We start from the raw sequence: 22,958 nt of genomic DNA, 5'->3' as shown, positions 1-22,958 counted from the left end.
ACAATGATCCAAACTAGTCCAAACTATGAAATTGCTGAAAATAAGATGTTGATTCTTACCTGTGATCTAAGGATATATTCATGTTATGGGCCATGTTTTTGTGCTTGCCCCGTGGCATCACACTCTTCATCTTCATCTCTGTGATGGAGGGCAGGAGGAGAGGCACTGCCACACAGAACAGAGCGAGCTGAGGGGGAAGAGTCACACCGGATGTTGTCTTCTTCTTCTGGCCATTCAGGAACTTCAAACGCCCTTGGATTTGCATTGTCTTAAGAACAAAGAACAAGCATTCTGCTGGGTTAAAACATTTTCTATCAAAAACCTTTGTTTCCATATATGCAGATCACTTCTGATGTGTTTGACCAACCATGCATTACCTATATTTTCATTCGATAAACATCCTGTGACTCAACCACACACTATTTTGTTAATCTCTGTTAGATTAAATATCTGTTACATTAAGCCCTGTTACATTTTCAGTAAACAATTGATTCATGAAAAAACTTATCATAATTACAATAAATCACACCTAATGATGGAGGACAACTTTTTACTGGCCAAATGGTTTATTTTGATGGATCCAAACTGCAAACAGGCAAAAGCATGTTTGTGATTCTTCTTCCTACCAGCTGCCAAACCACTCTGGTTCACTTGTGGACTCTCACAATTCGTCTTTTTCAAATCCTAATAGGGGTAATCTATCTATCTATGGAAAACAACCTCAATGTGCAACAATTGGTCATTCTTGGATTCAGTGTATAAAGGTTATTTTAGATCTGGTCCAGAAAGTGGATTTTACTAAGTGCTACAGTGGTAAGATGCAGCCATTGTAGATGGCTGTACTGCTTTTTGCTGAAGCCACTCAGTAAAAGCAGCACTTGGAGGGTTCACAGAAGCCAAGTGACCATTCCACTTGAAACTAGGTTAACACAGAGAATTTCAGTACTTCTCTGTAGATTCAAAGTCACCCCTTATTTTTTAACTGTCATAACAGTTTTAAAGAACATGGCTTATAAAGGCTTATATACCATTCTGCAGAAGATTTTCTTCACATTATTCCTGGGAGTCATAAATGACTCAGTGTTGTCAGTGTTGTCAGGAAACCTATTGGTACTTCCACTATTAAAGTTAGGTGAAAAATGGGTCAGAGCTTCACAGTCCAGCACTTACAAGGAATCCGGAGGTACTGTCCAGGAGACAGCGGACTCTCGAGATGAAACAACGATTAAGGAAAGAAGAAAACTCTGGAGGAACGCCACCTGCCTCCTGGGAGTGGAACAAGTTGCTGAGCACAATATCTTCTCCTGTGAAACAGATACCCAGGTGGTTACGAGCAGTGCCATGTAGTGCTTAGAGCATGTACCCTTTCTGTATAGACCCCCCCCCCCCAACTGCTGCTTGGATTCCAAAAAACAGCAGTCCTCAATATACAATGACAGTTGAAACAAAAGTGGTGTGTATGCTGCAGGTCAGTTGTTAGCCAGGCATACCTCCCGCAGTTCTCCTGTACAGAAACTAAGTAGCTACATGAGGTTTTTCCTCTCTGGTTAACATTTATAGGGTTGGCCGAACTCGCTGGATTGTTGTAAGATTTTTGCTGAAGGGTAGCCTCAAAAAAGGTTTATCAGTGTCAGACTCACCTGTAGTTAACATTTAACTTTAGCTGGCTAAGGTAGTGAGTTCATAGTCAGTCACATTTTACAAATAATGCTGTAGCCACTTGTTCAGAATGCAGGGAAAGGCCAGGCTGCTATTTGACAACCTCATAAATTTCTTTCTCAGATTTCCTGGGATTTTCTAATAGAGTTACATTATAGAGCACGTGAAAATATCACCAGAAGGGGCAGGTAAACAGGTACAAAGCAGTGAGTCCCTGCAATCAAACTTCCAGTTCCAGATATGCGTTCTGTAGTAACCAAGAATATGTAAAGTAGCCTATAGGAAAAGGCTTATGAAATATGTTTATAGAATTTTTTCCATCCACTTTTTTATTACTCCTTCTCAGAAGGCTTAGAAGGGCCTGAGAGCACGCCACTAGCAAACTATACTACTTGGAATCACCTATAGTTCTAGTCCCAGTGCCAGGTAGAAAGAAAACAGAAGGACACAGCATAATTAATAAAAATTATGTTACATGTAGTATGATGAAGCTCAAACTATGTGTAACATGTACACAGCGCATCTCCATCTCCAACAATTACATAATTACATACATTTCTATTGAGAATACAGTGCACATTTAGTAGGGAGTAGTTATGTTACACTGAAACTATAGTGAAAAGTTTCTTAAATGCTTTTGAATTATAACTCACCAGTTCCTGTGGCAAGGTGCTGCTCCGAGCCCTGCTGAGATGGGTTCATGGCCCAATGTAGCTGGCTCCTAAACTCCTGCCTGTCATCTACATGAATGTAGTCAAAGACATTTTGGTGCATCACATCAGTCTAGAGAGAGAGAGAGAGAGAGAGAGAGAGAGAGAGAGAGAGAGAGAGAGAGAGAGAGAGAGAGAGAGAGAGAGAGATTGACATGCACTAGCTGTTGCTCACTGAGATCTTTTCATTATGTCTGCAAACAGTTGGTGCCTGTGACACTACACTTCTCTTCAAAATCAGTGATGCAACCTGTGAAAAGGAGAGAGAGAGGAAGGGGCACACGATGTGGCCCAACGGCATGAGTGTCAAGGTAATAACCCACCGATGGCAACTCTTTCCCACTACCTTTACACTGGCAAAAAAATGGGATTTTCATATGTTTCCTTTTTTTCAAATATATAATGATTTGAAAAGTCTAAAAGACAATTCTACTTCTTTATGTGTGACTTTAAGGTGACAGATGATAGGAAGTGACAATCCAGATCTACAGTGTTCTCTCCAGAGTTCAGAGTTCAGTGCAGTCATTCACTCCTCCAGTGGTGAATTATATATTACAGTCACATTAGATTTATAAGATTAATTGAATATTCATTGTTTTTTTTCTGTTGTGCATCAGGCAGAGCACTGTGGTGGAATAGTCACAAACACTGAAATATTTTCTCACAGAACTGCTTGCACACCCTTACTCCTATGTGCCTTAGGTCTGGGATAAGGGACAATATTTAAGGGGATGGCTTTAATGCATAATCTGGATAGGATGGCATGAAGATTGCTGTAGATGCAGAGGGTGCATCTAGGGTTGTTTGGGGAGTCTAGTTGTGCTTTTGCTGGATTTATTTGCCTGTTAAGGGACTGCCTGTAGCTGATTTACTTCATCAATCCACAATCGACTGGATCTTTGCTTCATACACTGATGTGGAATGAGACTCTCACAGGACCTGCAACCTTGGCCTGACCTTTCTATTTTCTGAAAAGGAGTTTATGAAGGTTTGTGCACCAGGTGAAGTGATCTGATAAATCCAATTATGCATAACATATACAGACATGCAGAGAGGACGTGGATAATGTTGCACAGCATGAAAGGATTAGTGGGGAGGTGAAAATGTGCAGAGTGTGATGGTGTGACATATAGAGAGACAGGAGTTGGAGGGGCATAAAAATGAGAAGAGAAAGGACAGCTAGGACTGTGCGTTACAGAAACACAAACACAGCAGATACGGACAATCTCAGACACAGAAGATCCAAAACCAGGCACGCTGTATCAGATTTATTGCAGTGCCATACTAAAATAACAGCCTGTAAACCAAAAGCTTCAAATGTACCTGATGGAAGCCCAGATAATCCACTATGGTGGATGAAGCGTAGAAGACCATTCCATCACTGCTTACAACCAGAGCAAATCCAGTTAGAGACTGTAAAAGTACAAAATAGATAATTATTTATTTTTATATTTACACCATATATTTATCTCAGTGCTTATGTGTAATGAAGATGATATTTAAAAGACACTGAAGAGTGATAAGCTACCCCAGCTTTGCATCAGGGCAGTTTGGACACAATAGATCAGAACAGCTTTATCATTTGACTGTTTGACATGTAAGACCATCTCCCACAAACAGACATATGCACTGATATATCTGCTGGCACTTTTTCTTCCACAGAACCCTCCTCTCTCTGCTCAGTGCCAGTTAGAGATGCCTGTGAAAAACGAACCATATCTCAGTGAACCTTCATTCATCAGGTCCACTCAGACAGTGCCCGTAGAGGCCTGGCTCTGCTGCTGCGAGAGAGCGCAGAGGGAGCAGAGGCCTGGACTCTCCGCATAGTCATTTGTTACCTCACCAGAATGTTTGTTCTGCAGCCAAGTCGTCAATGATCGCGTGAGCAGCAATGCACCGTGGGCCAAACCCTGTCACCTTCACTTTAATCTGAGACAGAGCAGAGTAGCAGCACTATGCTCTCCCTGCCAAGAATGTGTGGGGGGTGTGGGAGGGGCTGTAGGAGGGGCTGTGGTGCAGTGGGGTGGTTTAGGCTAGGGGTTATGGGGTTATTTGTGTGTGTGTGTGTGTGTCTGTGTGTATGTGTGTACATGTGCGTGCATGTGTGAGTGTGTGTCTGTGTGTTCATGTTTAGGTGTGTGTGTGTGTCAATGTGCGTGCATGTGTGGGTGTTTGTGTGCATGTATGTGTGTGTGTGTGTGTCGGGGGGCAGCTTTATGTGTATGTGGTTAGGTGTATGTTTATAATAATTAATAAGTCTAGACTTAATAACATGTTTCAGAATTTTGTCTGATGTGATTGTGAACAATGTTTACTTGGAAAAAATCCAGTTAGACCAGTATGCCACTGTGTGTATCTAAATATCTCAGTTTATGTATTTTGTTTCTTTACATAGAGATATAATCTAACAACATACTAAAACAGAAAACGACATAAAACATACATAAACAGCTGGCTTTTTTTTGTCTCTTTATATAATTTGTATATTTTGGTGTTTAATGTATACATATGGTATTAAACCTGTAAATGCATTAACTCTAAATGTCACTATCTGAGACTCGGTCACTCAATAGCACAGATTCAGTTACTGTCTCAAACACAAATATGCCACTTCCTATCACTGAAGATAAGTTCATAACCAGCAAAGAACAAGGAGCTTTTATATGTTTAGCTAGGAGCCTATGTAAAGTGGGAGGAACATGGGTTAAGTGGGAGGATCCTGTAAGAAATAGGCAGGGACTGAATTAAGTAGGAAGGTCTCCTAGTCAGATCTATGGAGAGCCTAAGCCACGCTACAGTACAATCTCTATTTAAGCAATCCATGCCACCTTGCAGTGCCCATCAAACCTCCACTTGTGAGTAAGGAGGGATAGCTCTGCATGTGGGCAATGCCTGGGAAAGAGATCCTGGCGCTCATGTTAGGCAGTTTGCCCAAGAGCATTTGGTGAGGAGTGCTACTGTTGGTGGCATGTGCAGGTGCTGAAAGCCATCACAGGGACCATCTGTGAAAGAGTGAGGGAGCAGCAGAAGGGGGGTTGGAAGGGGCTGTGGTGGGGTGTGTGGGCTGCGGCTGCTGCTCCTCTATCCCACTGTATTTGAGTCCACCTAGAGGAGGACTGCTCTGTGGTTGGAGTGTGTAGTATCACCTAGAGTAGGATGGCTCTGCTGTTGGAGCTCTGCTCCTCTCAGTCTTCCTCCATTCTGCCTTTAGATGAAGTTTTCCTACTTTCTGCTTACTCATTAGAGCTATAGACCTAGTTTCCTGTAACAGTGATGTTGCCTCTTGTTAAAAGTGCTATACAAATAAAATTAAACTGAATTGAATATTTATAGTCCAACTTTCTCCAAAAGCACCTCAGTCTGAGTTTCACTCTGTTTGAACAAGATCTCAATAGATACAGTATTTTTCTAATAGTGAAATGTGGCTTCAGTATTAACAGGCTACCTCTGTCTTAACATGAGATACCACTCTTTTAGCCTCAGCTTCTCCTTTCAAAACATGCCACTAAGTACAGTTACAGGAGCCGACTCCCTTGTTTATGTGTTCTCAGCTTTAATGGTTTAAACTTTAATGCTTTATATATGAGTGCTATTTTTTCTTTGAGTTGGGAGGAATGTAGTGCGTTCAGGCGCACAGAGTCGCCCTTCCGCCAGCTGAGCGCACATCCTGCTCACTGGCTTCTTCCCTCACATTGTTGATGGGACTTCAAAGGCACATCACCAGACTTTCCAAGCGTTTTGAGTCATCCATGAAAGGGAGTGGGTGGACTCTCTGGAATATTCCTGCCCTCTGGAGGCCACACAACCTCCCCTCTCCCCCATAAACAATGGCAGAAGGCTGAAATCAGTGGTTTTTCAAGTCACGCAATGAGGGGCAACACATTACCACAGTCAACTGAAAGTCTATTCAAAGCATTTAAAAGACTGTATGTCGCCAGGCCTGTGAGCTGAAAAATTCCTTTTTGTTTGTCCAGTGTTTTGTTTTCCTCCGAAGAAGGTCAGTTTCCCACCCTAATAAATCTCTTTATTATTTTTAAAGAACTTGTTGGGGGGGGGGGGGGGGGGGGCACAACATACATTATCCTGTCAAAGGTAAAAAGATTAAAAGGCAAACTGAGCGATGACAGTCAAACCAGTCATGTTGCCTACCCTTCTGAAATGCACTGCTGACCCACTGCCTTATGTTTCTGACGTTTCGTATCTTATCTATATGTCTATTACCTTGACTCTAAGGGCACACAGGCCAGATTCCCATTTCAAACTTTACCTAGATCTAGTACCACTAAAGCAGATATTATTAAAATTTCTCCACAGCGTTACTGCAGTTGCCATCATGTCCACATCATAACCTGCATTGACTCTGTAATTGAATCTTCCAAGGGAATTCTGTGTAATGTCCTATTTTTGAGAAAGTTGTCACTGTACCATCCATCCACTGAAGATCCAGAGTAAATATGTCAGTAAGAAAGTTGTTGACCAAGTCATCATCTTTTGTTATCAAAAAATGAAGCTGCAGCCCCCTGTAAATCCTGCCTAGTGTCTGTGTAATATCAGCATCATATTCAAATCCAAATAATCTTATAAACACCAACTGCTATGCTTCTCTAGGTTTATAATTACAAATCTTGAATGATGTGATACGTATGTTAATTGCAAAGCAGAATCATGTCACCTATGAGTGTTGGGTTCGAGTATTCTAAAATATTCAGCAAAGAACAGCTTCCATATACCTGACACATACATGATACATAGTGCATTTAAATTAGGTCATGTGTAAACAAGTTCAGGAATCTGATGTTTCAGGAACATGGAAATGTTGGCACAGACACTCACCTCGAGTAGGAGCTCACTCTCAGAAATATAAGGCACATGTGAGACATTCTCCTTCCTAGCCTCATGAACAGCAGGGCTGTGTTTCCTAGATGGCTTCTCCTCATTGGCTATACAAGAAAGACAGAACAAAACAATTAATATTAATTAGTTTTCCAAAAACTTTCATAAACATCTTGCACTTTGGCAATATCTGATATGTGAAACTTGTGTGGTATTATTTTTTTCCACCCTTTATGAAATAGGAAGATCTCAAATTTTGTTTTCAAAATTTTATAGGACTCATTGTTTATACAGTTGTGTTCAAAATAATAGCAGTCCAACACGACTAACCAGATCAATCACTGTTTTTGGTATATTACTACATGGCAAATAACTTACCAGTAGGTGTAGTAGAGTCATAGAAAACCATCAGACCCAACATTCATGATATGCATGCGCCTGAGTTTGTGTAATTGAATAATTAATTGAAACAGGCGTGTTCAAAAATAATAGCAGTGTGGAATTCAATTAGTGAGGTCATTCATTCTGTGAAAAAACAGATGTCAATCAGGTGGCCCTTATCTATTGATGAAGCCAACACATGTTATACATGCATTTCTCTCTGAAAACCTGAGAAAAATGGATTGTTCCAGACATTGTTCAGAAGAACAGCGTACTTTGATTAAAACGTTGATTGGAGAGGGGAAAATGTATAAAGAAGTGCAGAAAATGACAGGCTGCTCCACTAAAATGATCTCCAATGCTTTAAAATGGAAAGCAAATCCAGAGAAACGTGGAAGAAAATGGAAGACTACCATTCGAATGGATCGAAGAATAGCCAGAATGGCAAAGACTCAGCCAGTGATCAGCTCAAGGGTGATCAAAGACAGTTTGAAGTCTGTGAGTACCATGACAATTAGAAGACACCTGTGTGAAGCTAATCTATTGGCAAGAAGCCCCCACAAAGTTCCATTGTTAAAAAAAAGACATGTGTTGAAGAGATTACAATTTGCCAGAGAACACATGGACTGGCCTAAAGAGAAATGGAGAAACATTTTGTGGACTGATGAAAGTAAGATTGTTTTTTTTTGGATCCAAGGGCCGCAGACAGTTTGTCAGACGACCCCCAAACACTGAATTCAAGCCACAGTATACTCTGAAGACAGTGAAGCATGGTGGTGCAGGCATCACGATATGGGGATGTTTCTCTTATTATGGTGTCGAGTCTATTTGTCACATACCAGAGATCAAGGATCAGTTTGCATATATCAAAATACTTGAAGAGGTCATGTTGACTTATGATGAAGAGGAAATGCCCTTGAAATGGGTGTTTCAACAAGACGACGACCCCAAACACACCCGTAAGCGAGCAGCAACTTGGTTCCAGATCAACAAAATTAAAGTTATGGAGTGGCCAGCCCAATCCCCGGGCCTTAATCCGATAGAAAACTTGTGGGGGGACATCAAAAATGCTGTTTCTGAGGCAAAATCAAGAAATGCGGAAAGTTGTGGAAAGTTGTCAAATCCTCCTGGGCTGGAATACCTGTTCACAGGTGCCAGAAGTTGGTCAACTCCATGCAACACAGATGTGAAGCAGTTCTCAGAAACAGTGGTTATACAACTAAATATTAGTTTAGTGTTTCACAGCAATGCTAAATCCTAAAGATTTTTCAGTTTATACAGTAAATATTTGAGTTTGTGAAGAAAAATGCAGACACTGCTATTTTTTTTGAACAGCCCAATATTCATTTTTCTTCATTTTCTGTAAAGTAATTAAAAAATTGATACAATTTTCTTCATGTTTTGATTTAGAATATAATGTGCAGTGTGCCCAATGCATGGAAATAAAAACTATTATAAGGATTCTGAGCTTTACTCATGTTTTTAAACACACTCCTATTATTTTGAACACAACTGTACATAATAGCTACATTTCCACTTATTTTGGAAAAATCTTCCTTTAATGCTATTAAGAACACCCAGCCTTTTCATGTAGTTGGCACATGCTCTACACACATTTTGGCTATTAAGCTTTGGGATAATAAACTTCTTCTAATCTAGCAGTTTTCCAGGTGCAGTGTCCTAGAAGTGGGCCGAATATGCACTACTGTCACATTTGCCTTGTTACGAGTCTGCCAAATGCTGTACATGTAAATGTTATTGTGGATGTGAGAGTGAAACCAGGCCTGCACAGCACAGTGTTCCTAGTGTTCATCAAACTAATTCCAGTAATACAATTTTGTTAGAAAGTAAATAAAAATAGATGACTTGATCCAACAAGTAACACATAAAAGATGTATGTTAACCTGAAAGGGAAAATAATTGTTGCACCCCAGGTTTACAGTGGCCCTCAGAAATCAGGCCTGATTTGTTATCGCGGGACAGAGAGGATGCAAGCTGTGCAATAGCATAGCACAAAGTGTGTACTCAAATCGTGCACTCACAACATACTCAATTCATGTGCTCAAACCACACACTCAGTTCATGCACTCAAACCATGCACAATATTCATGCACTCAAACAAACAACTGGCAAACTAACAGAGCTTCTACTGTAGGCCATGAATCCAGACTATGATTATGTTCACTGCAATCTAGAAACTCTTAGGTACAGAGTTTTTCCTACTAGACCAGTGAAATTGAAACCACAATTTTTGCCTGAGATATTAACAGCTTCTGTTAAGAATGAAAGGACAAGCATAAGTTAGTATTGCAAAACATTTGCAATGTAACCATATTGAGACCAATTGTTCTTCTGACTACTAGTATGTGGGATCATTTTTACCTTTTAAGAAAGAAGAATTGATTAATACCAGCAATAGTAAAAATGTGAGAGTGTTGTTGTAAATCATCATTGTGATGGTGCTCATTGATAGGTGAAGCTATTTATGCTCTGACCTGTGGCTTACACAGCTTATATAATTCTTAATTTACATGTGCTTTTAATGCATTAATATATGATAAGTATGTTATATTTTATTATATTAATTTTATTTTATTATATACATTTTATATGTAACATGGTAATGCAAGAATGGTACCAGCTGACTGGACTAGTTTAGGTTAGTCTTAGATATTTAAGGTTATTTTAGGGCCCTGGTCAGGTATGGAGCTTTTTTTTTTATTATTATTCACATTCTTCCTGACAAACACAATGTTGTCATGTGATGTCATGCAAAAGTTACAACTACAACTAAAGTTTAGCAATACAAGCAGAAAAGGAATGAAATGTCAGCTTCAAAACACACACACACACACACACACACACACACACTTACACACACTTGGATTAGTCACGCAATATCTGTAAGCCCAAAAAAATGTGCACTTCGTCACCATGTCAAACAAGTAGAGTCACACCCCAGTAATACACTGTACCCGCTACTAACCCCCTACCACCCACACAAACACAATGCAAACATACACAGACAGACACACACATGTACAGACATATGCACACACACACACACACACACACACACACACACACACACACACACACACACGCTCCTACAAGCAGCTCTAAACCCTCCCCTCTATCGTCCTTTCCTAAAGCAATTGTGCTTCCGTGACTTCTGATAATTTTCTCTCTTGATATGTTTCCAAGCACAGCATGCAACTCACAACCTATTTTCTCCCCTTCCTTCATCACTTTACTCATCATATGCCACCAATAATATTAAACCAACCAGAGCTTCTCAGCAATTTATTTCAAGCCAGGACACTAAAGTCTTTTCTGTCTCCTTCGTCTTTCTGTCTCACTTATGTCCAATGGCATTTTAATAACATTTGTGGTTGTTAGAAAGTGAGGAAAGTGGAGAAGGAAATGAATCAAATTTCTTTTACTGCTCCACTCTGTCACTGCAGCCCTTGACTTACGAAGCTGTGGCAAGAATGAGAGGTCAGGAAAGGTAAACATACAGGATGATGAATTATTGAGGCCCTGTGTCCTCTTGCCAACACAGACTTTATTCACAGTGTTCACAGGAAAACAGAGAAGCTAATGGCTGAGTGTTCAGATAGCAGATTTTAGGAGTGGCATGTTTAGTGTAGGATGACATCAGGAAGGGTCTGTGTGACACTTCAGAGACTGTGGCCTGTGTCTGCAACCTGAGGTCATGACTTACAACAAGAGACACAACATCCCATGAAACCAGACACAGGTGGTTTCTAGAAGGCTATTTCTAAGAACTCACTGTTCCACACAACGGCCGGTATGGAATAAGCTGCTACTCTTTCCATGTGTCAGGTACTATGGTTGGCAGAAAAACACGCATAAGTTCAGTGTCAATTGTAAAGCTCTATTAACTCACAGAGTCATGTTTAGTAACAGTTAAATAAGCAGCCCTTTCTTGTTTACTATACATGGTATATTTCTACTCATTTCACATTTTAATCTTTTTTTTGAAAATTATAGATATTTTGAGTGTATTGCTTACAATCACTGAAAATATAAAAGAAAAACTGGGCTCTTTATATTATTTACCGTTGATGTTTATAAATTTCAAGGACCACTGTTTATTCCATTATTACACTATAAAATATATGATGTCCATTATAAAGAAATCAAATCTGTGATAATGTTGCAGAATGATACTAAGGACATTAAATGTGCAATATACTTTATTACATTTATAAAATATTTTGCTACCTAACAAATACCACAGATAACCATTTATATATGTTTATTTTATTCCACAAGAAGTAAAAATTAGCTTTATATTCGTTTTAGGGGATATGCATTTAAACTGATAAAAAATTAAGAGTATTAGTAATTTTTTTTAATTAAAAAGAAATGTAGTAATTAACAATAATTGTGACTTGTCACTATACTTTGGGGACAATGAGGATTTTGTACTTATCAGACTTGCTAGTTGTAAAGGAATAATTGAGCCTGTTTTATATTGTCCATAAAGTCAATGACATCTGTCAAACTAACTAATAAGAAGAGTGCCAAATCCCTACACCTTGAACTCTGAGAAGCCTGTGCAATGTGACAATTAACAAAATGTAGGGATAATTTGTAGAAATGCCTGACAAAGATGGGAAACCTGTCCTATAATCACCATGCATGCACAGGTATCTAGGTTTCCTTTATGTGATCCTATTTATCTTTGCACCTTGCAGTGCATTTCGGATGAGCACTTACTTAATTGATCTTTAAGATCACATTAGTCATAATCACTTTACAACCCTTTTTTGGATCTCAATGTTTTAGCCTCTGTAAAACCGTGGTATGTGAAAACATTCAGCGTGTTTTGATTGGTTTCAAAACCAAATGGGCTTGAGTTCTCATGTCAACAGTTACACCATCCAAGCGTTGCCAGCGCAAACTTATAGAAAAATAGGCAAACGGTGCACTTCTGTTATTACCAGGACTTTCCATAAAGTCAAAGTCATTAAGGTGCCAGAACACTGGAGTATATTCAGGGAAAAATCATGCCAAGCTAGTAAGCTACACCCACCATATAGCAGTAAGTTAAAGATGCAATATGATCTGCTGTAGTATATGTCGCTCCTCTATACTGTCTTGTACAACATTGTGTACTATACATTTAGTACTAATGATACTAAGGTAATATGGAAATAATGTTCAAAGGCTCTATTCAGTCAGTTCCAGTGTAAGTTTGAAATCCATCTTCCTTTAAGAGCTTCAACTAAGAGCTATGTTTTTGTTTTTTTTTTGTTTTTTTGTAGTGAGGTGACACTGTTTTATGTAGTGAGCAGAACATATTTATTTCCTTTTGCTCTACACAGCCTTACACACACACACACACACACACACACACACACACACACACACACACACACACACACACACAATGTTGTATACATACTACATTAGTCTTAAGGCAGTAGGGTGGGGTCACTGGCTGGCAGCCAACTCTTTTGCTTAAACTTAACTCCTTTAAAACCCCTCCCCAATCTAACCAGGCCAGGAAATCCAGAGAGAGAGAGAGAGAGAGAGAGAGAGAGAAAGAGAGAGATAGAGAGAGAGAGAGATAATGCTGTTTTTAGATCCAGAAGCTGGCTGACCAAACTGCCGTTGTCACGCGAACAAACCTTCTGTCAATCTCCTGCCGTCACTGACAGACTGCTGGCATGCAGCCAAGCCCTTGCGTGCAAGCCTGAAAAGCCACAATAGCTTATAAAGAATTTCAGAAGAACAACAGCTGTTAAATATTGATGACTACTGGCAGCCAAGAATGCGCAATGTAAAAGGTCTGCAATGTAATAGAACCTAATTCTTTAACATATGTTAAAGAATGTGTGTCTGGGATGTTTCTTTCTATCTTTCTTTCTTTCTATCTTTCTTTCTTTCTTTCTTTCTTTCTTTCTTTCTTTCTTTCTTTCTTTCTTTCTTCTGTGCTACGAAAGTAAATTCAGGCTCTTTTTCTTTTCTTTCTCTTTTTCATAACTTTTCTCCTGTTTCTCTTAATCACTTTAAAACAAAATGTAAACAACTTTATCATATCACATTATATAACGTACTTCTGTGTAATATGTTTAATTTACAAAACATTCATGCATTCTGGTATTTAGAGATAACGCTACTGGTGATAAATATACAGTGTATATAGATAAAATTATTGGCGATATATATGGTATATACGTATTTTTGGAGGCTGACTGCCTAATCATTCTATCTGGTACAGTAGAAGAGGCCTAAAATGAGTCAAACAGAAGGGCCAACTGGGCTACAAGTAATAACGCAGCCACATATTTATTGCAGTTTTTGTGGAATTTTCATTTGAATAGTATTTGATAACATTTTTGCTCAGATAATATTTTATCCCACAGGATTGAGGGAATGGTTTGCCAGATAAACAGTCTGTTTCCCTGGAATTCAAAATAATCACGCATTTACAAACTTTCTCAAAACTTATGCAAAGGCAGAAACAGACTCAGCCTGTGCATAAGACTAAACGGTATGATATAGTCCAGGAGAAACGAAGTAGTATAAAGTGTTCATTGCGGATGTCTTCTTTTGGGTATTATATCTCCCATTCAGCAATAATCAATATTTCCACTCATTGTAAATAGAGGTTTCTGGCAATACTTTTGTAAAGAATATATCTCCTACCATTTTATTCATTTCTTTGGTTTCATTTCAACAGAATGCCAAAGTTCACAGTAAAAGCTAAAGTTAGTAGACAGTAGTAGACTGGTGTTCTTTTACTCTTATATCTCCTTTACTGGCATTCTCTCTGAAGTCTCCCCATGCTCCTTTTATTCTTGTGACCATGAGGAGGGCTGCTATTATAGCATGAAATTTAAACTGTAGACTTCATATGCAACAATGCCTTATACATGTGTGTGTGTGTATGTGTGTGTGTGTGTGTGTGTGTGTGTGTTTGTGTGTGTGTGTGTGTGTGTGTGTGTGTGTGTGTGTGTGTGTGTGTGCGTGCGTGCATGCGTGTGTAAGCAGTTGTGTTACTATTACTGAAAATGTATACATACATACAATATATACATATGTTATGTTAAGCTTGATCTACTAAGCCCACGCTAAGGAAAAGCTGTTGCTTAGTTGAATCACATGATTTTTGAGTCACATGACTTTTGATTCACAATTTGCTAGGTGAGTTAGTTTTTTTCAATAAAGGGGTGACTTTAAAACACAGTTCTGTAACAAATGTTACAGAACACTTTTTTTTTTGTGATGCAACAAATCATAATGTGAACAAGAAAGGAGAACCTCATGATTCTATATGGGATCTATTCAGTTTTTATACTGTTCAGTCCATTATTTTACAACTTGTTGAAAAACCTCATAATGAAAAGTGACCATTTTATATTTCTTACCATATAGCAGCACAAGTAATTTGTTTAAAAAGATCATCAGTCTTCAGTGCCTACTAAGGCTGCTAATTACAGCTTAGGATGCTCCAAATCAAATGCTGAAGGAAAGGTCATTCTACTACAATTATGTGCTTGAAATGTGTAACTCCAAATGGTTTTTGTAACAACAGGCATCTGGCAGTATACCCTTGTCTATACAAGATTTTATGGCTCTGTCTGGGAGTATACTAACATCTATGAATGATACAGAAATCGGTAACAGTATGATTAAACAGCAATTTGCCAGATGCAGCAATCCTTAAAATGCATACTAAAGAACACAAAAAGGAGAGAAACTAATGCTTCCTGGACAATGGCCAACAGACTTAAAATACCCAGCTAAAATACCCACTTGGCAACTGCAATGTTTAGCCACACTGAAAGGACTGTCACCCAACACTGTAGGATGAGATGTCAATTTCTCATTAATGACCATCATGAATCAACTATGTAGATATGGATCAGTGCTCTCACTTGATCCCTCTTGAACTAGTGGACATTTAAAACCAAGCATGCACACTTTAATTACTGTTACAGGAACCTCCATATTTTGTGTTCTGCTGTGCTGAACCTCAGCCAAGGCCCAGTGATACCTCTGAATTCTGACTTTATTTGCAATCATTTGCACATGTATGATGAAAATAAAATTCATCATACGGGGGGAAAAAGTCATCCCAAGTTTCAGTCATTCCATCATCCATAGAGTATACCAAGATTTTTGCATGCATATTCAAACTGAGGTTTATTCCTACAAAAGAACAAAAGATCTCTTAATTTTTCTGAATTATAATGAATGAATAGATTGTGTACATAATAGTATCTTAGAATATAATGGATCTGACAATAGTTGCAGTCTTGCTTTCATCCCTCTACAACCAGATGGAACAATTGTCACTTTCCCATCACATCTTTCATATTTACACATCAGTTCCACCCTTCTATCTTCTGTGCTACTGACCCTATGATACCCTACTATCCACCCTACTCCCCACCCTACTATACCATATTAACCACCTTACTATATTCTACTACTAGAACTACCATCCACTCTAATATATGCAGCTACACACCTTACTCACCCTACCATCCATTATTCTACCCACTATACAATCCACCCTATTATACCCTACTGCCAATTTTTGTACCCATTCTATTATCCTTCCTACTATTTTCCTCCCTACTCTCTACCCAATGATATAAATATATGTTATTTTTAACATAATCTAACTTTCCAGTTTAAGTACCTTACATACACAACAACTAATGGTAGCATTAGATTACATTTTGTTATTGATGAAAGTTTAATTTTATTCTTGAAATGTCCTTTTCAAGAAATTTCCTGTTTCAAGTTCTAAAACAAAGTAGCAATACAGTTCATCTCTCATCTCATCTCATCTCATCTCAACACTGTTCATCTCACATCTCATCTCAACACTGTTCATCTATCATCTCATCTCAACACTGTTCATCTCACATCTCATCTCAACACTGTTCATCTCTCATCTCATCTCAACACAGTTCATCTCTCATCTCATCTCATCTCAGCACAGCCCGTCTTTTGTCTCATCTCATCACATCTCATATATCTACTTTGTCCATTTCAGGTCACAGTAGCAATGAGGTGATCAGAGAACTCCACAGCCACTTCCTCCAGCTCCAGCTGGATGTCCCAGTGTTCCCACGCCAGCCAGATGTAATGTAATGTGATGCGTCCAGTGGGTATTTGAGTTACCCCAAGGTCTCTTTCCTGTCAGCCAGGCCTGGTATGTCTCCAAGTGACTAGGGTGCATGCTTAGCAGATAACTGAACCACCTCCACTGGCTGCTCTCATGGATGAGCAGCAGCTCTACTCTGAGCTCCTCCTGGTTAGCTGAGTTTCTCACCATAATCTTAGGATGAACAACACAGCTGCCATAAAGAAATTAACCATGGTTTCCTCAATAAGGGACTAGAGACAAATCTAAATCTCCAGTTCATACTCCTAGAGAGCTCATAGATAGCTTTGCACACAACATCAATGCTTCATTTTCCACATTTAGTTTTTTCACTTTGTTTTTAAATCTTTAAAAGCTTTAAAAACTTTTAATTGGCTATTAATTAACAGTTATTAATAATTAATTTGTGTTACTTATTTGTTTCTTTTCAGAGGTTTGTCTATTATTATGTTGTATGTAGTATGTATGGTGTAGTAGGGTATGTAGTATGAAAAATGTAGTAGGGTATGCAGTGTGTAAAATATTGTAGGGTAAGTAGGCCAATATGCAATCTTCAACTTTTTTTTTTTTTTTTTTTAGAAAATTGAACTAGGGTTTAAATTTATTGTTCTGGCTCCATGGTGACAGCATCACTCTGAGTACATTATTGTTTCTGTAGCCACCCAGGGCTTTGGGGCTGATGTTACAGGCGATTGACTTCACAGGATCTCTGGCTGACTTTATCATTGCAGCTGTATCCTGATGCAGTTTTAAGGCCTAACCTTCAGCTGCCAACAGAGTGACCCACCTGCATTTGCAGAGAGAAAAGGCCTGGAACGCTGGCAAATACTCATGTTCTCAATGGGAGATTGAGAATGAGATTTAGACACCCCTCCTCGCCCCACGACAAGAATGGACCTCTTAATTCACATCTGTATTTAGTTTCATCTATAACGGCTTTGAACTGCTGGTTAACAGTTGTTCCATAGTTTGTCATACTAACGTGTGCTGGGCAAAACATTAAAAGAGCCAATTAGATGTAAGAGCTTTCATGTGAGTCTCAAAAGATGTATATTATAATGAGAATTTGTTTCTGTAACACATTTCCTATCGATTTCTGAAGAAATTAACATGTTTTGGTGACTTTCTAGAAAGCAGAATACTGTGGTGCGCAGGTCTGGATCTATCCTATAAAAGTCTGGATCTAAACCTACACAGTTCAGGATCTACACACACACAGGTCTGTATTTGTACATATATACAGGCCTCGATCTGCATCCATACAGATTTGGATTTAAACTTACTACAGTTCTTGGGTATGCACCCATACACATCAGCTGTAAAGAATGTTGCATAGTGAACTGTTTTTTTTTTTTAATAGACTTTAACATGTTTGAAAGTTACAAAGTTACAAAGATCAATTTAAAGCTTCCTTGCCTACTCTTCATAACATCTTAAACTTCAGGCAAAGAAGCAAACACCTCCTAACAGCATTCTTGCAGCGTGTGGACACCTGGACTGATGAGACTGCTGATTAAAGATTGTTCATTTAAAATTAGACTGCTCCTCAGCTGTCTATACTTGTGCATTAATAAACATTCAACCTTTTAAAGAAAGCAGGGATGATTTTTAACAAGACCTTTAAATACTACGATAGACTTGTCTACAGAAAACAGGTTAAACTAGTTTTTCATGTTCTCCAGCACACTATGAAGAATCAGCATCCCTCTTCATCATTGTGACAGTTTTGAATTTTGTACTGCAGTATGTGAAAAAAATGTGATGACATTTACATGAGTTTCATTGTAAAACATGTAGCTAAGCAGGTAACACATGACCCTATGGCATTCAAGAGTTAGTACTTGGCCAACACAGAGCACACACCGCTCACTACCTGCATGGAGTCACTAAAGTGCCTTTCTTAATGGGAAAGCAGAACATGTACGGGCGGGGCCACAGCGTGCAAAAATGTGATGAAACTGCTGCATTTTTAATTGTGTGATTTGGAGCTAGATTGGCAATTATAGGAGTATAACTAACATATAATCAGAGACACTGGCCAAGTTATTTCCACAATACCTGATCACTGTATTTGATTGCTTAATTTTTGCACATTGGGCTTGAAATAAGTTGATTTAAAATTTGAAATTAATTGAAAAGGACTTGTGCAAAGCAATTGAAATGAATGCTTACGATATAAAATGAGTCTTATAGTTTTAAAATGCAGTGATTATAAAGCTACTGTTTTCAGATTTGCCAAATCTAAAATATTTCAAGTGAAGTTAGCGATGATACATTAGTCCTAGATTCTGAAATATCTCTATGTTATAGCTTTTGTTCTCAAGGGGTTTCCAAACTGTCTGAAAGGTGGGGAGAAAATCATGATAATCTCATGTGTACAAAGTGTAGCCTTTTATGTGACTGGTAAATCTAACTTGTAAATCTAACTTGTAATTTTTTCTTTAGCTATTTGAGAATGCTTTGGTTCATATTCTCAGAGTAGGTTTAAGACATGTAATCTCACACTTCTACAATCAATAATTTAAATAGCAGAAATTATTTAGAAATGATCCTTCTGCTGCACCTGTACATTTTTTTCAGCAAATGTAAAAATGATCTCTGTACACACATACACCTCATTATGGCAGAGCTAAGCAGAGATATGAAAGTACACAAAGTAATACTCTACTGGATAGTGAAACTGGATAGTGAAACTGCATACTGAAACATATGTGATTCACTAATGCATACTGAAACATATTTGATTCATTACTGCATGCTGAAACATATGTGATCCATAATGTGTTTTCAAAACATGTATTTCTGGAATATAATGAAATTCAGTATAAAAGCATGAGGTTGACAGAACTTGATTATGACTTCAAAGGCCATATATTCAATCCCAGTCAATTCTTGTTATTAGGGTGCCCCTAAGCAAATAATTGAATGCCTTATAGTTCCAGGGGAAGGCCTACTATAAGTCACTTTGAGCATCGAATCTAGCTGAAACTAAACTGTCTAGTCTCACAAGCTGAGGGATCAAGCTGCCAGTTATTTCCTTGCACATATCACCAATCATATAATATCAGGGAAGCTTTCCCTTTCAGTTAATGTGGGGGTGGGGCCTTTGAATGTTGGCATCACCACCTACCTAAATGTGCCTTATAATTGCCAGAAGTACTTGATTTGCCCAAGTCATTCTCCAGAACATTCTCCTTCCAAACCAGCAGGGGCAAGTCCAAAGCTGACAGTTTAGGATCAGTTTGCATTTCACTTTTAATTTCCAAACAGATTTCATATCCAAGTGTAGTTCTCTAAAAGACTATAAGTAGCAGTTATTTGAGATGCATAAAGTTTTGTACATACCCACATATCTGTGGTGATCCAATGGAACAGCATTAATGATTGATCATTGCTTCTGAAACTCACTTTGCTCATACTGACCTTGTGATGAATATGCAGATTAGCCCTGTGCCATGAAAAGGTCAATCCCTGTCCTCTCCTAAAGGGCATAAATGACTCTGGGAAGATTTCAGTCCCTCTGAATAGACAAATGGATGTAATGAAACAGAAATTGCTCATTGCTAAATAATGAAATAAAAAATCTTTGTTGAGGTAAGGCTATGCTTTCCTGGGGCTTCTATATTATTCTGTTCTGACTAAGATAAACAAGACCAATGAGCAAGTGGGTAGCTACACAACATCTCTCCACTGAATTCACAGCCCCAGGTACTCACCACTGAATGGCAGGCCTACACCTGCAAAGGTCTGGATACTCAGGGACTAAGTACGGTTAAGGCCCACAATTACTTCTAATGACATGTATAGTGTTCGAATGGAAATACAAGAGCAATATCCTCAGGGGTTTTCACTGCTGGCAGTTTCTGCTTTCATGAGAACAACGTTTTTGGAGGGATAAAGAAAAAAAAACAGCAAGCAAAAGTGCCTACAACAGCTATTTATCTATTATGTTAGGGTAAACTGACGCTCGAAATATTATATGTTATGATTGTTCCCTGATAATGGCTGCAAAGCAGAATCCATAGAAAACACTCCAGGAAATCATACAAGGCTCAGTGTTACTGACTGGTCCCTTTTCCTCTCTCTGCAAATGTAGGAGACCAGCAGTAAGATACACTGAACACCATCAAAGCATAGAGCAGCACCTGTGTAAACAGCACCCTGCTCGTAATTGCCATATAAATGAGTGGAGCTGAACGTGGAATTAAATTCAGAGAACAAATGGATGCTAGGATACGACACATGCATGTTTTAAGTGATTACTGATTTTAATCGTACCAATTACTTGCAAAATGAACCAATTGATGTGGACATTCCATGTAGCACTCAGAGGAGCAGCGTAGTGTCTCCTTGGTGCTTGGCAAGAGTTATGGAAAGGCTGAGAGAAATGACTAAATGGGTAAACTTTGTAAACTGCTGCAGAGTTATGCTTCACTATATAATTGATTAGCATGTAAGTGTGTTGTAGGTCCAAGTATTTTTGGGGTCAGTATAAAAGCAGAATATCATGGGGCAATACCTTTGTTACATTACTGTGACAACACATGTTTGTATTACTGTGGCAACAAGTCCCTATACTACTATGGCAACAATTCTCGACATTACTATGTAGTGTGTGTGCATGTTTGTATGTGTCAGTGTGTGCATGTGTTTATGCGTCTGTGTGAACCTGTGTCTATGTATCTTTGTGTGCATGTGCGTGTGTGTACATGTGTGTGTGTTGGTGTCCATGTGTGTATGTATCTGTGTGTACCTGTGTGTATCTGTGTATAAATGTATGTTTGTGTCTGTGGGTGAACGTATGTATGTGTCTGTGTGTGCATATGTGTATGCGTGTGTGTGTATGCACATGTGTGCATCTGTGCATGCATGTGTATATGTCTTTGTGTGCATGTGTTTGATACTCTGCATCATCTGCTTCCCCGGCTATTAATGCAGCGATTGGCAGAGAGCCCTGCGGACATCTTCTGTGAAAGCAAGTTTTGCACCTCTAAAGACTACAGAACTGCAGAGGTATATGAGTCTTGGGTACAATCAAACATTTACTGTGTTATGAAGACCATCTGTGGCCCTAAAATTACAGTAACACTGCTTATAACGGCTTATGGTAAGTTCTTCCAGAAAGATCTCATTTGAATTTTAGAGAAAGCTGAGACCTTTAAACACACAAAAGATGTTCCCCTTCCCCTTAAACGCCACCTGAATTTGCTAGGACCTACAGGTTTATGGTTGGACTTTTTTGAGAGTTTTATTTCAAGGAAAACTACCAAGACTGCTGTTGCTCCACAGCAAAATCAGACTGCTAGGATGGACCTTCTGGTGCACAATGGAGCTAATAACCTTGATGACTTTGATGTGTGTTTCAGAGCAGAGTGAAACGCTCTTTTTTTTTTTTTGGAATAGGAAATATCTTTAATTCAGAATGTGGAGGATTGCTACTAGCACTGGTCTCAAACACACTTAAAATGTTAATCTCTACAACTATCCTGGCTCTAACTACCCTGGCTCACATATGTAGTATATCATTTAACGAAAACTATACACATATACACTACTATATACAGTTTTATTTATATGTAGCATTCACAAACAGATCAAAATTACATAGGCCAAATATACAAGACAGTGTGGTTCCTCTTTACCACATCCTACCCATGTTAAAGACATAGTGTTTAGAAACAGTTGGACATTAACACCAAAGGTGGCAGCATCGGATCTCTATGCATGTAGTCCCACCACTGTGAGCAACAGCTAGAAAAAGAGGAAAACAAACAAATCTGCAACTCACCCCACCGGCCCATTCAGAATGAGAAAACTTGAGGAGTGAGGCACAAAGCCCAATGCTCACAAAATCTATGAATTCAAATGAGGTCAGGCTTGAATTTAATGGATAAGTGTTGATCAGGGCTGCTATATTATGAAGAATAGGATACCAACAGTCCTGGTAGTGACACATCCACTGGGAGTGGTCATCCCCACCGCTTTGCTTTATAACTGTCCTATTATATCACATTGCATCATGAAACGCACTCTTTGATACCCTCTGACACTCTTTGACCCCCTTTTTCTCCCCTTAACAGTGAAGAACTGCTGAAGTGGTGAAATAAAATCATTAGGCAGTTAATAGAATCGTTGAATGTTTTCTAGATTTACTTTGTGTGTGAGAATGTTTTGTAAAAAAAATCTTGTGATCATGATTTTATTATTTATCTCTATTTACT

At 38.7% G+C, this 22,958-nt stretch overlaps 1 protein-coding gene across 1 annotated transcript in view; it reads right to left on the bottom strand.

Annotated features, from left to right (window-relative positions):
• The window catches only part of LOC113571913, a 41,002-nt gene that overhangs the window by 2,025 nt on the left and 16,019 nt on the right, over positions 1–22,958 (bottom strand). Inside the window, exons 3-7 of the mRNA XM_027001123.2 lie at positions 7,203–7,309; positions 3,693–3,782; positions 2,313–2,442; positions 1,171–1,304; positions 60–268 (exon numbers count right to left, since the gene is read on the bottom strand). Of these exons, the coding sequence (XP_026856924.1) occupies positions 60–268; positions 1,171–1,304; positions 2,313–2,442; positions 3,693–3,782; positions 7,203–7,309 (670 nt within the window). The remainder of the gene's footprint in view (positions 1–59; positions 269–1,170; positions 1,305–2,312; positions 2,443–3,692; positions 3,783–7,202; positions 7,310–22,958) is intronic.

Source organism: Electrophorus electricus, chromosome 5 (genome assembly GCF_013358815.1).
Source record: "Electrophorus electricus isolate fEleEle1 chromosome 5, fEleEle1.pri, whole genome shotgun sequence".
NCBI classification, from domain to species: domain Eukaryota; kingdom Metazoa; phylum Chordata; class Actinopteri; order Gymnotiformes; family Gymnotidae; genus Electrophorus; species Electrophorus electricus.
Note: the sequence above shows the minus strand (reverse complement) of the source record. Positions and strands in the feature narration are given on the sequence as shown.